Below are 15,455 nucleotides of genomic sequence, written 5' to 3'. Positions count from 1 at the left end.
ACCCTATCGAAGGCCTTCTCAGCGTCCATCGCCGCCACTATCTCTGCCTCCCCCTCCCTCGCCGGCATCATAATAACGTTCAGGAGCCTCCGCACGTTTGCGTTCAACTGCCTCCCCTTCACGAACCCCGTTTGCTCTTCGTGGATGACCTGCAGCGAATTCTCGTGGCTAAGACCTTCGCCAGCACCTTGGCATCTACATTTAACAATGAAATCGGCCTGTAAGATCCACACTGCAGGGGATCGTTGTCCTGCTTCAGGATCAAGGAGATCAGTGCCCGGGACATCGTCGGGGCAACCCCCCTCCCTTGCCTCATTGAAGGTCCTAACCAGCAACGGGCCCAACAGGTCCACATATGTTTTGTAAAATTCGACCGGGAAACTGTCCGGCCCCGGTACCTTCCCCGCCTGCATGCTCCCTATCCCTTTGGTCAGCTCCTCCAACCCAATCGGGGCCCCTAATCCCATCACCAGTCCCTCCACCTTCGGGAACTTCAGTTGGTCCAGAAAGCGGCCCATCCCTCCCTCCTCCAGTTGGGGCTCGGACCGATACAGTTCCTCATAAAAGTCCCTGAAGACCCCATTGATGCCAGCCCCACTCCGCACCACACTCCCCCCCCCCCCCCCCCCCCCGATCCTTAATTCCCCCAATCTCCCTAGCTACATCCCGCTTCCGAAGCTGATGCGCCAGCATCCGACTTGCCTTTTCCCCATATTCGTAAATCGCCCCCTGGGCCTTTCTCCACTGCGCCTCCGCCTTCCTGTTGGTCAACTGCTCGAATTCGGCCTGGAGGCTACGCCTCTCCCTCAACAGTCCCTCCACCGGCACCTCCGCATACCTCCTGTCTACCCTCACCATCTCCCCCACCAGCCTCTCCCTCTGCTCTCTCCTCTCCTTGTGGGCCCTAATGGAGATCAGCTCTCCCCTAACCCCCGCCTTCAACGCCTCCCAGACCATCCCCACTCGAACTTCCCCGTTATCGTTGGCCTCCAGGTATCTCTCTATGCTTCCTCGGACCCGCTCGCTCACCTCCTTGTCCGCCAACAGCCCCACCTCCAAGCGCCACAACGGGAGCAGGTCCCTCTCCTCCCCCAGCTCTAGGTCTACCCAATGCGGGGCGTGATCCGAAATGGCTATCGCCGAGTACTCGGTATCCTCTACTCTCGCAATCAGCACCCTGCTCATAACAAAAAAGTTGATCCGGGAATAGGCCTTATGAACGTGCGAGAAGAATGAAAATTCCCTAGCCCCCGGCCTTGCAAATCTCCAAGGGTCCACCCCGCCCATCTGGTCCATAAACCCCCTCAGCACTTAAACCGCCGCCGGCCTCCTACCCGTCCTAGACCTGGAGCGATCCAGTGCCGGATCCCACACCATGTTAAAGTTCCCCCCCCCGTTATCAGGCCCCCCACTTCCAAGTCCGGGATCCGACCCAATATGCGCCGCATAAAACCCGCATCGTCCCAGTTCAGGGCGTACACGTTGACCAGTACCACCCTCTCTCCCTGCAGCTTACCACTTACCATTACGTACCTGCCGCCATTGTCTGTCACAATGCTCGATGCCTCGAACGACACCCTCTTTCCCACCAAAATCGCCACCCCCCGATTTTTGGCATCCAGCCCCGAATGAAGCACCTGGCCTACCCACCCCTTCCTCAATCTTACCTGGTCTGCCACCTTCAGGTGTGTCTCCTGGAGCATGACCACATCCGCCTTCAGCCCCTTCAGATGTGCGAACACCCGGGCCTGCTTAACCGGCCCGTTCAGCCCCCTTACGTTCCAGGTTATCAGCCGGATCAGGGGGCTACCCGCCCCCCTCCCCCGCCGACTAGCCATAATCCCTCCTCGGCCAGCCACGCGCCCGCGCCCCACGCCCGGCCTGTTCCCCACGGCGGCAGACCCCCATCCCAACACCATCTACTCGCTCCAGCTCCCCCTTGACCATACCAGCAGCAACCCGGTTCCCCCCACCCCCCAGCTAGGACCCCTCCTAGCTGCATTGCTGCCCCCATTGCTCTCCCGCAAGTCAGCTGACGCCTGCTGACCCCAGACGCTCCCGCCTCTCCTTCGACTCCTCCCATTGTGGGACTTTCCCTCCCCCTCCATTACCCACCAGCAGGCTCTCCGCCTCCCCCTTCCAACCCAAGCGCAGGAAAAAAACCACGCTTCCCCGCCCCGGCCCCACCCCCTCCAGCCTTCAGCGCGGGAAAAAGCCCGCGCTTTCCACCTGCCCGGCCCCGCCTCCTCTGTCGCAGCTCCTTTTAAAGGCCCAGTCCCCTCACCCCCGACTTGCGCCTAGCCCTCCCCCGCGGGGCCCCATCCCCCCTACCAGCCATCCACCCTCTACTCCGTTTACTTGCCCCCCCCCAAGAGCCCACCCGACAGACCCAACCAAAACAGTGCCCTACCCACCCTAACCACCCACACCAAACCAAAACTGAACAAGAACAAAGAACCCCCCCTCAAAATGTAACACTACAACAGCAATCCCCGACCATCCCCACGCCCGACCCCCCATCCCGATCCTCAGTTTGTGTCCAGCTTCTCGGCCTGAACAAAGGCCCACGCCTCCTCCGGGAACTCAAAATAATGGTGCCGGTCCTTGTAGGTGACCCACAGACACGCCGGCTGCAGCATGCCAAACTTCATCCCCTTCCTGTGCAGCACCGCCTTCGCCCGGTTGTACCCGGCCCTCTTCTTCGCCACCTCCGCGCTCCAGTCCTGATATATTTGAACCTCCGCATTCTCCCAAGGTGGCTCCTCTCTTTCTTGGCCCACCTGAGTACGCACTCCCGATCAGCGAACCGATGAAACCGCACCAACACCGCCCATGGCGGCTTGTTAGCCTTGGGCCTCCTCGCCAGCACTCTATGAGCCCCTTCCAGCTCCAGGGGCCCCTGGAAGGACCCCGCTCCCATCAGCGAGTTTAACATGGTGACCACATAGGCCCCCACGCCCAACCCCTCCAACCCCCTCTGGGAGGCCCAGGATCCGCAGATTCTTCTGCCTCGACCGATTCTCCATCTTCTCAAACCGTTCCTGCCAATTCTTGTGGAGCGCCTCGTGCGCCTCCACCTTTACCGCTAGGCCCAAGATCTCGTCCTCATTATCTGAGATCTTTTGTCGGACCTCGCGGATCGCCACCCCCTGGGCCGTCTGGGTCTCCAGCAGCTTATCAATAGAAGCCTTCATCGGCTCCAGCAGGTCTGCTTTGAGCTCCCGGAAGCAGCGTTGGATAACCTCCTGCTGCTCCTGCGCCCACTGCATCCACGCTGCCTGGTCCCCACCCGCCGCCATCTTGCTCTTCTTCCCTCGCACTTTCTTTGGCTTCACCACCACTTTTTTAGTCGCCCCGCTCCTGGTCCAAGCCATACACTGTCGGGAGAATGTTGCAGTCTTCTTCTCACACCGGGAAATGTTGAAAAAATTCCGTTGGGGGCCCTGAAAAGAGCCCAAAAGTCCGTTCCAAGCGGGAGCTGCCGAACGTGCGACTTAGCTCCGCATAGCCGCAACCGGAAGTGTGTTTTCGGCTTTTGTAGAGCTCGGCCGCTGAGGGAGGAGAAGGGCCCTACACGTAGGGCTGCTCTCCTGGCAGCTGGAGACGTTTCTTTTGTGGGGCTGGGTTTGCGCCCGTGGTTTGTTGTTCGTCTCGTTGGGGGGGAGGCGGCGGAAAATGTTCTTTGGGGGCCGTTGAAGCAGATAAGTTGGGCTTTCTACAGGGCGGGAGGGGCCCGATAAAAATGAGGCATCTGATTAATAGGAGACAGAGGCAGGAGCGGCCGGGGTCAGTTGACTTACGGAAGCGTAATGGGGGGAGAGCCAGTGTCAAGCGGGTGCTTGGTTTGGGGGTTTGGGATCACGGGGCTGCTGGGGGGGTAGAGGGGTGATGGGATGCTGCTTGGCTGACAGAAAAAGAGCCAACATGGGGGAACAGAGGGAGAGTCGGGGCGGGGGGGGGGGGGGCTCCAATGGGAGGGCTCGAGTAAGCGGGGGACGCGGGCTCGTGGCTGGCCAAAAAGGGAGCTGGCTGATCGGCAGGGGAGGGGGTGGGTTAGCCCCCACATCCAGGCTGATCACGTGGAATGTGCAGGGCCTAAATGGGCCAGTCAAGAGGGCCCGTGTGTTCTCGCACCTAAAGGGGTTAATGGCAGACGTAGTCATGCTACAGGAGATGCTCCAAAACTTGCAGACCAAATAAGATTGAGAAAAGGGTGGGTGGGCCAGGTGTTCCCTTCGGGGCTGGATTCAAAGACCAGAGGAGTAGCAATCCTGGTCAGCAAATAGGTGGCTTTTGAGGCAGGGAATATTGTGGCTGATGAGGGGGGCAGATACATAATGGTCAGCAGGAAGCTGCAGGGGACTCAGGTGGTGCTAGTGAACGTCTACGCCCCGAACTGGGGTGACATGGAATTTATGAGACGCACGCTGGGCAAAATTCCAGACTTAGACTCACACAATCTGATTATGGGGGGTGACTTTAACACAGTTATAGTCCTTGTACTGGACCGGTCAAACTAAAGAACTGAGGGGATTCATGGAACAGGTGGGGGGCGTAGACCCGTGGAGATTCACCCGACTGAGGGCGGAGGAGTTTTCTTTCTTTTCCCATGTCCACAAAGTCTACTCCCGCATAGATTTCTTTGTGATGAGCAGGGCGTTAATCCCTAGGGTGGTGGGGACAGAATACTCAGCCATTGCAGTCTCCGATCATGCTCCACACTGGGTGGATTTGCGTCTTGGGGAGGAGTGAGGTCAGCTCCCACCATGGAGGCTAGCTGTGGGGCTGCTGGCAGATGACGAGGTTTTGTGGGTGGACAAGGAGGAACATCAAGAATTACCTGGAAACTAACAATACGGGGGAGGTAGCGGCATCCATGGTGTGGGAGGCCCTGAAAGCAGTTATCAGAGGGGAGTTTATCTCTATCAGGTCCCATAGAGAGATGAAAGAAAGAGCGGAGAAAGAAAGGCTAGTCGGGGAGATACTCAGAGGAGATAGGAGCTACGTGGAGACCCCCGGGACGGGGCTACTGAAAGAGCGCCGGAGGCTGCAGGCGGAATTTGACCTGCTGACCACTGGGAAGGAGGTAGCATAGCTGAGGAAGGCCAAAGGGGCTGACTACGAATACGGGGAGAAAGCGAGTAGAATGCTGGCGCACCAGCTTCGCAAGAGGGAAGAGGCCATGGAAATTGGGGAAGTACGGGATAAGGAGGGCAACACGGTCATAGACCCAGAGGGGGTGAACAAAGTCTTTAGGGCGTTTTACAGTAAATTGTATGAGTCAGAGCCCCCGCTTTGGGGGGGGTGGTGGGGATGAAGCAATTCATGGACCAACTGAGGTTTCCAAAGGTGGAAGAGGATCTGGTGGAGGGACTGGGGGCCCCGATAGAGCTGGAGGAGATGGTAAAGGGTCTAGGGAACATGCAGTCGGGCAAAGCCCTGGGTCCGGACGGCTACCCTGTAGAATTCTACAATAAATTTTCGGAACCTCCACTCCTACTAAGGACCTTTAATGAGGCCAAAGAGAGAGGGACCCTCCCCCCAACAATGTCACAGGCTTCGATTTCACTTGCGATAGAGCCGCTGGCTATAGCGCTGCGGGCTTCAAAGAACTGGCAGAGGTTGATTCGGGGGGGGGGGAGAGGAGCATTGGGTTTTGCTTTATGCGGATGATCTGCTCCTGTACATTTCGGACCCACTAGAGGGGATGGGGGAGGTCATGCAGATTCTGAGGGACTTTGGCAATTTCTCGGGGTAAAACTAAACGAGAAGAAAAGCGAGTTGATCGTGATCCAGGCTAAGGGGCAGGAAAAGGGACTGGGAGAGCTTCTGCTGAAGCTGGTCGAGAAGAGCTTTCGGTATCTAGGGATGCAGGTGGCTCGGAAGTGGGATGCCCTCCACAAGCTTAATCTGGTTGAGCAGATGGAGGGGGACTTCAAAAGGTGGGAGGAGAGCTGGATGCGGGCCTGTGGGCGGATGCCCTAAACAGGGTCAATTCCTCCTCATCATATGCCAGGCTTAGCTTAATCCTGTTTAAAGTGGTCCACCGGGTGCACATGACGGCAACCAGGATGAGCAAGCTTTTTGGGGTTGAGGATAAATGTGCGAGGTGTGCGGGAAGCCCTGCAGATCATGTCCATGTGGTCTGGGCATGCCCGGATCTTAAGAGATTCTGGCAGGGTTTGCTAAGGCAATGTCCAAGATCTTAGACACGCAGGTGGTGCCGAGTCCAGGGATAGCGATCTTTGGTGTGTTAGACGATCCGGGAGTTCAGGAAGCAAAATAGGCCGATGTATTGACCTTTGCCTCCCTGGTAGCCCGGAGACGGATCCTTTTAAGGTGGAGGGACTCGAAGCCCTCGAGTGTTGAGACCTGGGTTAGTGACATGGCTGGGTTTCTCAGTCTCGAGAAAATAAAGTTTGCCTTGAGAGGATCCATGGCGGGGTTCTCTCGGAGGTGGCAGCCGTTCCTCGACTTTCTAGGAGAGCAGTAAAGGCCAGCAGCAGCAGCATCCCGGGGGGGGGGGGGGGGGGGGAGAGAATCGTTACGTTGTATTCTTTTCTTTGTATATATGGTTAACATTTATTTTGTTCTGTTAATTGTTGTGTATGGTTATGCATAAATTATGTTTTTGACAAAAATTTGAATAAAAATAATTTATATTTTTTTATTTATTTGTACATACTCAAAACATGAAAAAAGGGTTTGCAACATTCCACTTGCCTTCAGATATTAAAGAGTGGGGTAGAACAAAGAAAGAATTGCAGTGCAGAGAACACATAGAAAATAAATATTGTATCATATGGATTCCAGAGTCCAGAATCAAAGACCAATGAGGTGTTCCTTCACTGAGATCAGTGAGCTGAAAATTGATGCTGTATTCACTTTCCTAGTGTTGTTGGCTTCACATGATGAGATAAATATGCAGCGATGAATTGGTCTTCTAGGTGATGGTGCAGAATTTCCAGCAAAAGCAGTATAAATGGGGCCAGGTATTCCACCTAGACAGCGCTTCTCTGCTGTGAGGCTGCCAGTCTGATGGTAAACAGCAGACCCAGCTTTGCAGTTCAGCAAGGCAATATTACTGTTCCACAAGCTAGGAGATCATGTCACATGACTCCCACCTCTCCACACTGTCTTGACAAAGGATATGTATACCTCGTCTGGGTCCCCGAGACTGTTAAATGTCTCGACTATTAAGAACTGGAAGGGAAGTTGCGGGGCTCTTTGTCTTAACATGAGCAAACTCCTATTGAGCAGCCTGGGTTATGAAATGCAAATGGCCTTGATATAGCTCTCTTTGAATTTGGTCACAGGGAGTCATTTGTGGCTTCGCTGAGGTAACAATCTGTGCATTTCCCTGATACTGCCAGGTAACCTTTTGTTCGTGGGTCACAGACAGACATCAATTCAGCCATTTTTAAAGTTCTTTGCCCAGTTAAAAAAATTTTAGAAATAGCCATGATGATATTTGTTACAAAGTGACCACAATATATATATTTTATAAAAAATACACAGGGCGGGATTCTCGGGCCGCATCCGCCTGGCGACCAGAGAACCCGTCCGAGGTCAATGGACTTCTCCATTGTCCGCGGCTCACCTGTGGTCTTCTTGGGCGGGCGGGGTGGAGGAATCCAGCCCATAGTGTGTTTTAGTCCCCTCACACTAGCTTAATGAGGACTCGGGATGTGATCAACCTAAAATGGATAACTGACTCAAAACTGTGAATAGGTTGATTAAGAATTTTTTTAAAAATTTGTTCTTGGGATGTGGGCGTCGCTGGCTGGGCCAGCATTTATTGCCCATTTCACAGGGTATTTAAGAGTCAACCGCATTGCTGTGGGTCTGGAGTCACATGTAGGCCAGACCAGTTAAGGATGACATATTTCTTTCCCTAAAGGATATTAGTGAACCAGATAGGCTTTTACGATAATCGACAATGGTTTCATGGTCATCATTAGACTTTAGTTCCAGATTTTGTATCAAATTCAAATTCCACCATTTGCTGTGGAAAGATTTGAATCCAGCTCCCAGGGCAATACCCTGGTTCTCTGGATTACTAGTCCAGTGACAATACCACTACGCCACTGTCTCCCCCAAGTATAACAAAGCGGATTCTAACAATGATTTGGCACAAGATGGATAGTGAACGGCTAGGCAGTGGAGAACTGAGCACAAGAAAGGATGTTAGGGTTGCAGAGCATGTGAGATAACACAAAGGAAAAGGATTAAGGCATGTAATAGAAATGGGGGAAAGGTTGGGTTTGTGGGAAGTGATTTGGAAGGATATGGTATTGGAAGGGTTTGGAGGAATATAATAGGAAATGGGTGAAGTGGTCGCTGAGGTGAAGGAAATAACTTGAGGTCTACAATCTATGTTTTCCAAACATCTGCTTGCGCAGATTTGCAGCCTTCATCAGGGAGAATGACCAACTTACTACATTACCAACAATTACCAGTATTGCCACGTTGTTCGTTTATGTCATCTATTAACGATTTTTCAGATGAAAAAGGAATTGGTCCAGGAAGTGAGTCTCCGAAAAACTCTAGAAGAATCCCACATTAATTTGCTGCAACGTGTCCAGGTTATGGAGAAAACAGTGGAGATTGAAAGAAAGCAGGTGCAGAGTCTGGTACAAATTTAAAGTTACTATGATCTGCTGATAAAATTGGTTTATTTTGTTTTTGTGACTTTTGGTTTTGTATTCCTTTTTCGAGAACTGTTGGCTGCACAACTCCCCACACCACCTTTGCAGTTTAAATAATTTATCAAAATTTGTGGTTTCTCTTCAGTGAATTTATTTTTTTGTCATTCAGAAATCTATTCAAGGCTTCAAATGAATGGAATGTTGAATTCCAATTAGCTCTTCCACACCTCCAAATTACTTATAATCTTATCCGGAACTTGGTATTGTCTTGTCTTTTACATTACATTGACTACAAAGCTCCTGATATTGATTTGTCCAATCATTCCCTCACATTTACTGTTTGTTTGTACCTCTCCTTTCCTGGCTATAGAAATGGGGATGGGGGAAGCAGAAGGTGGGTCTTGTGAACAAGATGAACTTTGAGAGGACATGAGGGGAAATAGAGAAACTGGAGAAAGGTGTTAGTTCTGGGCTAGAACAGCAGAGGGGAAACACTGAGAAGGTTTGGTCAGTGGAATAGTGGAAGACCATAGCTGATTGGATGGTCCCAATCTTAGTGACAAAGGAGACTGTGATTTCTGAACACTTATTGTTTGAGGATATGGGGAAAGGAGCTTAAGAAGACGTTTTGCATTAGAGAAAGGATGCTGGAAGTTATTTTTGCATTCCAGGTGATCTTGGAATGGTGAGCAGTTTTAACAGATGAGAGGAGAACAAGGTGGTGCTTTATGTGGCCTAACCAGATCTGGTGGTGATAACTAAATTACTTGTCAGTCATATCTGCTCAACCTGTATCCATGCTGAGGGGAACGGCCAGGATAAAAGAGTTTCATTGGAACCTAGTATGTCAAAGGTGGAGGTGAGGATGTGGTTGAGTAAATGAACAGCTGCAAAATGTCATGGCAAACAGCAGGACCAAATGCTGTTGGGATATTTCAAATACAGTTATAAGCAAATTAGGGGATAACTTCTTCCAGGATGGATACAGACAGGATGGATACAGAAGAAGTTATGGCTGGGGCTTGGAAGGAGAATGTGACTGAAAAGAAATTATCAAAGATAGCCTTGTCTGTGACTGATTCAATGGGAGTATTGAGCCTACGGTAGATGACAAGGTCAAGCGAGTGACTGTGAATATCAGTGTGTATATATGCTATATGTTTGGTTAAAGATTTAATTATGTCTTCACTTAGGTCTCGGCCCTACAGGAGGACATTCTCACACTCCAGAAGGATGGGGAGATAACTCAGCAGAGACTGCTGCTTGAACAGCAGAAAACAAATGATATGGAGAAAATGCACAAACAGTTAAAAATAGAATCAGGTATTGAATTTTATCTAATATTGTGTATTTAGATTCTTAGAATTTTTGCATAAATGTGTGTAAGTTGACTGCCATGTTTGTCTACTTAACAAAGCACATGGTGGGTCAGTGGTTAACACTGCTGCCTCACAATGCTAGGGATCCGGGTGCAAATCCGACCTTGGGTGACCTCCAAACTTGGGTGGAGTTTGCACTTTCTCCCTGTGTCAGCGTGGGCTTCCTCCCACAGTTCAAAAAAGTGCAGGTTAGATGGATAGGCCATGCTGAATTGCCCCTTAGTATCCAGGGATGTGCAGGTTAGGTGGGGGCCATGAGGTTACTGGGAGAGGGCGGGGAGTTGCGACTAGGTACGGTGCTTTTTCAGAGAGTTGGTGCAGACCTGATGGGCCGAATGGTCTCCTTCTGCACTGTAGGAATTCTATCATCTACATTTTAAAAGTATTCCACGTTGGTTGCAACATATTTTGGAATATTCCGCGGGTGAGAGAACGTGCTATATAAATGTAAGCTCTTTATTTATTTTACACAGAATGATATTAGTATCCCACTTTTGGGGCAATGAGCCTTGGTTCAGTGTTAGCATGCATTCTGAGTCAGCAGGTTATGGATTTGAGTGCTATTTCAGAGAGCCTCAGTCAGGGAGATGAGAGTTCTAAGCTGCAAAATCTATCTTCCTAGCTATGCTGGAGCCAGCACTACAGAATTCAGAAGCCCTCAAAATGCCAGACACCATGCTTTCCATGTGGCCTGCACGGCTGAGAAGGGCACAAGTGCAGGTTTGGCATGCATACCCTGAAAGCTTAAGTCGTGGGTCGATTGTGGCAATTCAGCGAGCCCTTCATGTTTTCAGCTCCACTACCACTATTTGGAGTTAAATAACTTGCAGATGAGCTACTTATGATTTACTGTTGCTCTGAAAAAATTGGCAGTATGTTTTAGAAGAGCTCTGATGAGTTATTGGCTTTGGGGAGGGAGTGTTGCTGCATCCTGACAAGGCGGGCAAAAGAGTTAGGGACTTGGCCACAGAAAGACTTTGGGTCTGCGACACAGCAGAGAAATTGAGCTGGGATTGCTCAGAGGGGAAGTTCTGCACAGACTGAGGAGGAGGGCTCTGCACAGAAGACCTAACCCATTATGGGTTTTTCGGGGAGTATTTCACCCACCCCCACCTCAGCTGGAGCAATTCCCAAAACAGCAGAGATTCACCAAGGAAGTTGTCACAGAAACGTGCTAGCTTCTTCAACAGGACGTGCAACCTTCATGCTGGGCGATGACATCAGTACCAGCATAGGATGGTGGTGGATAGGGATTACTTGGTGGGATAAGCGGAGAGCCCTCAGATTCCTGGTGGAAGTAGAGGTGTGGCAAGATTGTGTGTTCATGGTGCAGAGGAGATGCAAAAGCCAGAAAAGTGGAAACCGTTAAAGTGATGGATGGTATCTGAAAAGTCACAGATGTAGTTGAGGAGATATTGGACAAAGGGAGAAGATATGAAGAAATCAGTTCAGTGGGACTGGAACATGCTGCAGAACAAAGAACAAAGAAAAGTACAGCACAGGAACAGGCCCTTTGGCCCTCCAAGCCTATGCCGACCATGCTGCCTGTCTAAACTAAAATCTTCTACACTTCTTGGGTCCGTATCCCTCTATTCCCATCCTATTCATGTATTTGTCAAGATGCGCCCTAAATGTCACTATCGTCCCTGCTTCCACCACCTCCTCCGGCAGCGAGTTCCAGGCACCCACTACCCTCTGTAAAAAACTTGCCTCATACATCTCCTCTAAACCTTGCCCCTCGTACCTTAAACCTATGCTCCCATGTAATTGACCTCTCTACCCTGGGAGAAAGCATCCAAAACACTGGCAGACAGTGATGGGTCTACCAAGGTTCATGCTCTTTTGCCTGGTTGAACTTGTTCTCACATTAAGCAACCTTTTCTTCAACTCCACTCATTTCCTCCAAATGAAAAGTGTTACTATGGGTGTCCTATTTGTGAATTTAGGGAAGGAGGTAGAAGTAGGCTGTTTGAGGTTGGACCTGAGAGAACAGTGCTGCAAGTTGAGATGAAAATGGGTTAGAGTGAGTGAAGGAGCAAAGAAATTGATATAGCTAATGTAATGGTGGTGATTCTCAATTAAACGATTTGACGAGGGTAAGGGACTGGAAGAAGGGTTTCAGGTGGAGAGATGGGTGGAAGGGACAAAGTGCAAGAGGTAGATCCCTGGTGAAGAGGTGGGCATGGAGGCAAAGACAATAGAAGAAAAGCTTGGTGTCATGCTCACCTTAAAAAATTAATTGCGGTGGGACATAAAGGGATGAAGCTGAGGCCTTTGCAAAGGACCGATTATTCGGAGCCAGAGAATGAAAGATTGAATTTACGGCTAGGAGTGAGATTGGGTGAAGAGATGGGCCGAAGGGAAGTGAATAGAACAAAGGATCTTGGGGGTTGTTGGTATCGATGAGTTATTGAAGCTTGTAATACTCTCTGGAATTTACAAGAATAAGAGATATTTTCATCAAAATATGTAAGAACCTGAGGTGGCTGAACAGGACGAATGCTGAAAGGTTCTTTCCGTGGGCTGGAGAGTCTTAAACTAGGGAGCATAATCTCAGAGTAGGGGACTAATCAATTAAAACTGAGATAAGGAGGCATTTTATCACTCAGAGTTGTCAAGTTTTGGAATTTTCTACCTCAGAAGGGTCTGGATGCTTAGTTTATATTTGAGGCTGATAAAGATTTTTGAACTCTTGGTAAATCAAGAGATATGGTGATCAGGCAAATAAGTGGGATTGAGGTAGAAGTTCAACCATGATCTTATTGAATAATGGAACAGATTCAGTGGGCTGAATGCCTTGTTCCACCTACTATTTCTTTTGTTCTTATGGTAGTGAAACGCTGCTGGCTTTCACAAGGGAAGACTACAGTTGACCTTGCAAGATGCCCTTGAACAGCTCTGGGCTTGAGGACGTAGCTGTGTACTGCACCACTTCGGCATAGGTGGCAGAACTCTGGCTCATTGAGAGGCAACAACAAAGGCACTGGCAAATTTGCAGTGTTGAGAGCACAAATGCTGTCATCCTGAGAGAGGACACTAGGTTAAGACTTCATGGAACCACTCCCTCCCACAGTACAGTTCCTCAGAAATCCTAGAATTCTGTTGGGAAACTAACTGTATGAGCCTGTATGCTTCTTTGAGTACTGAGATCCACAGCCATAAAGGTAGCAGCCTTAACTTGAATGGCAGAAAGCATGAATATCATAGCCTCAATCTGAGCTTCTGCTGTAGCACTGAGACTTTGGGAAGCTTCCACTGCAGAAGCCGAGGCAGTGACTACCAGCTAATGCATCACATCTGGATTCACAAATGTTGTCATGGAACTGCCCCCCACTTTTTAAGAGAAGAGCCCTGCACGATACCCTGTGCCACATTAAAGCCGGAGCAGCTATCTGGCAGACCTGCCAATGCACCCAGCATCTTGGTATGCATGCTTGACTGAACACTGCAATTACCTAGATGAGGCAACATGAAGCTTATATGCTGTCTGCTTCAATGAGCCTGGGTATGGACCTTTGGTGAATCATGATTCCTGTGCCTGAAAACGAGAGCAAACTATTTTTAACCTCTGGCCTCTGAATGATGAGTCGATCAGAGATGAAAATGTTATCTTGGGTCTATCAAACCAACTTTGGTTAAGTTCCTTAAGTTTAAAATAAGACACTACACCAATGTATATTGCTAAAAATCTGGTACAAACCTCTCCTGACTGTATTGTAAATTTATACATAGGCAGGTCCATTATGGAACTGTGGTGTAGCATTTTGCATGTGATGTAATTTTTAGTACAGAAGTTTTAGACCGTGTCAACCTTTTTAGTCTTTTGGAGGTACATTTGATATTGTGTCTTTTATGACTTCTAGATGCAAAAGAATCCACTATATCTCAAATGGCTGATGAAGGCAAGGTACGTTTGCAAAACAAATCTTTGTGTTTACTTATTTTTGATTTTTATCTCAAGTCATCACTGTTCTGAAATACATCTCTTCAGAAAACACAACTGATGTTGAGCAAGCTGCAGGAAGAAAATGCCAATCTTCAGAGAGAGAATGCATCAATGAAGGATGTGGCAGAAAAAGTGCAGGTTAGAATGACCTTTGTCATTATTGTTTGTGTCTCGGTACATTTTCCACTTGGATCATTTACAAGTAGATGTGTAAATGTTCTCATTATACTCTGTAAATTCAATATTAATACTAGGAAGATTTTATAGATTTTGTTTTCTTCAATCAGGCTTTGAATGACCAGCTAGATACACAGTGTACAAAATTAACTGGTGCACTGCGCTCTATTTCCATGGAGAATGCTAAACTTATAACAGAACATCAAGCATCCCTAAAGGTTTGGCCATAAAATATATTACTTGGTGTGGACTTTTTGCTTTTCTTCTCTTCTTTTTAATTTAAGTCCTTAGTTTAAGTTCTTTATGTTATGTCAGAAGTTTGAAAAATGTATTGGATGGTGTTTTTTAAAAACGTAAACAATTGGATAGATAAGTATAATGCAGAATATGTACTGTATATAATTTTTTGGAAGGTGCATGGTAAGACATTTTCTATAAGAATTTTGCATGTTAAACAGAATTTAACAACCAGGATTGAGATTTATTTGGAGAGGGATAGCTGTTTTGTGTTGCTGGGTATTACTTGGATTGGATAAGGATTGAGAGATATATTCAGGAGGCAGTACTGTATGCATTGTATTGGCCATGACAACAGGCCCAAAGGCTCGGGGCAACATTCCCTTGGCTGCTTTGGGATTTTCGGCCACATTTTATGGCCATCCGGCAACTAATTTGTTGACGTCTGGGCTCATCACTGCTGGGCCTGCACCTGGAAGAAGAGAATGCCATGGGAGCAGCTTGCCCTCTCAACTGTTCAAGTGGGGTTGCTAGGACCTGCCAAGCAGGCTCCACTGGAGGGAGGTTGTTCATTACACTTATTCATAGGTCTTTTCTTTCTTTCTTTCATGGAATGTGAACATTGTTGACAAGGCCAGCATTTGTTGCCCATCCTAATTGCAGTTGAGAAGATGGTGGTGAGCCTTAAATGGCTGCAGTCTTTCTGGCGTTGGTGTACTTTTAGGAAGCAAATTCCAGGTTTTTGACTGAGTGACAGTAGCAGAAAGGCGATATAGTTTAGTTTCAAGTCTGGGTCATGTGTGGTTTTAAGGCAAACTCACAGGCGAAGGTGTTTTTATGCATCTGCCATCCTTATTTTAGGTTGTAGAGGTTACAGATTTGAAAGATGCTGTCAAAGGAGATTTGTTGAGTTGCTGCAGTGTAAATTGTGCATGGTACGTGCTGCTGCCACAGTGCGCTGATGGTGGAGGATATGTATGTTTAAGGTGGTGTGTTACAGTTCACTCAGGGAGTCTGAGTTGCTGTGACAACATACACTTTTCACCAGTTTCATGATGAGTGTGAAGA

General features: G+C 48.9%; 1 protein-coding gene across 5 annotated transcripts in view; it reads left to right on the top strand.

The window, feature by feature from the left end:
• The window catches only part of LOC140389833 (coiled-coil domain-containing protein 150-like), a 183,269-nt gene that overhangs the window by 47,949 nt on the left and 119,865 nt on the right, over positions 1–15,455 (top strand). For 4 of the 5 annotated variants that reach the window (XR_011934487.1, XR_011934486.1, XM_072474402.1 and 1 more), the window contains exons 5-9: positions 8,505–8,633; positions 9,842–9,971; positions 13,891–13,934; positions 14,019–14,111; positions 14,261–14,368. Coding sequence is in view for 2 of the 5 variants with exons in the window: in XM_072474402.1 (XP_072330503.1) it covers positions 8,505–8,633; positions 9,842–9,971; positions 13,891–13,934; positions 14,019–14,111; positions 14,261–14,368 (504 nt within the window). In the remaining 3 variants the exon portion in view is untranslated. The remainder of the gene's footprint in view (positions 1–8,504; positions 8,634–9,841; positions 9,972–13,890; positions 13,935–14,018; positions 14,112–14,260; positions 14,369–15,455) is intronic. The other variant, XR_011934489.1, reaches the window with a different exon arrangement.

Source organism: Scyliorhinus torazame, chromosome 14 (assembly GCF_047496885.1).
Source record: "Scyliorhinus torazame isolate Kashiwa2021f chromosome 14, sScyTor2.1, whole genome shotgun sequence".
Lineage (NCBI taxonomy): Eukaryota > Metazoa > Chordata > Chondrichthyes > Carcharhiniformes > Scyliorhinidae > Scyliorhinus > Scyliorhinus torazame.
The sequence above is the reverse complement of the archived record's forward strand: the minus strand, read 5'-3'. Positions and strand labels throughout refer to the sequence as shown.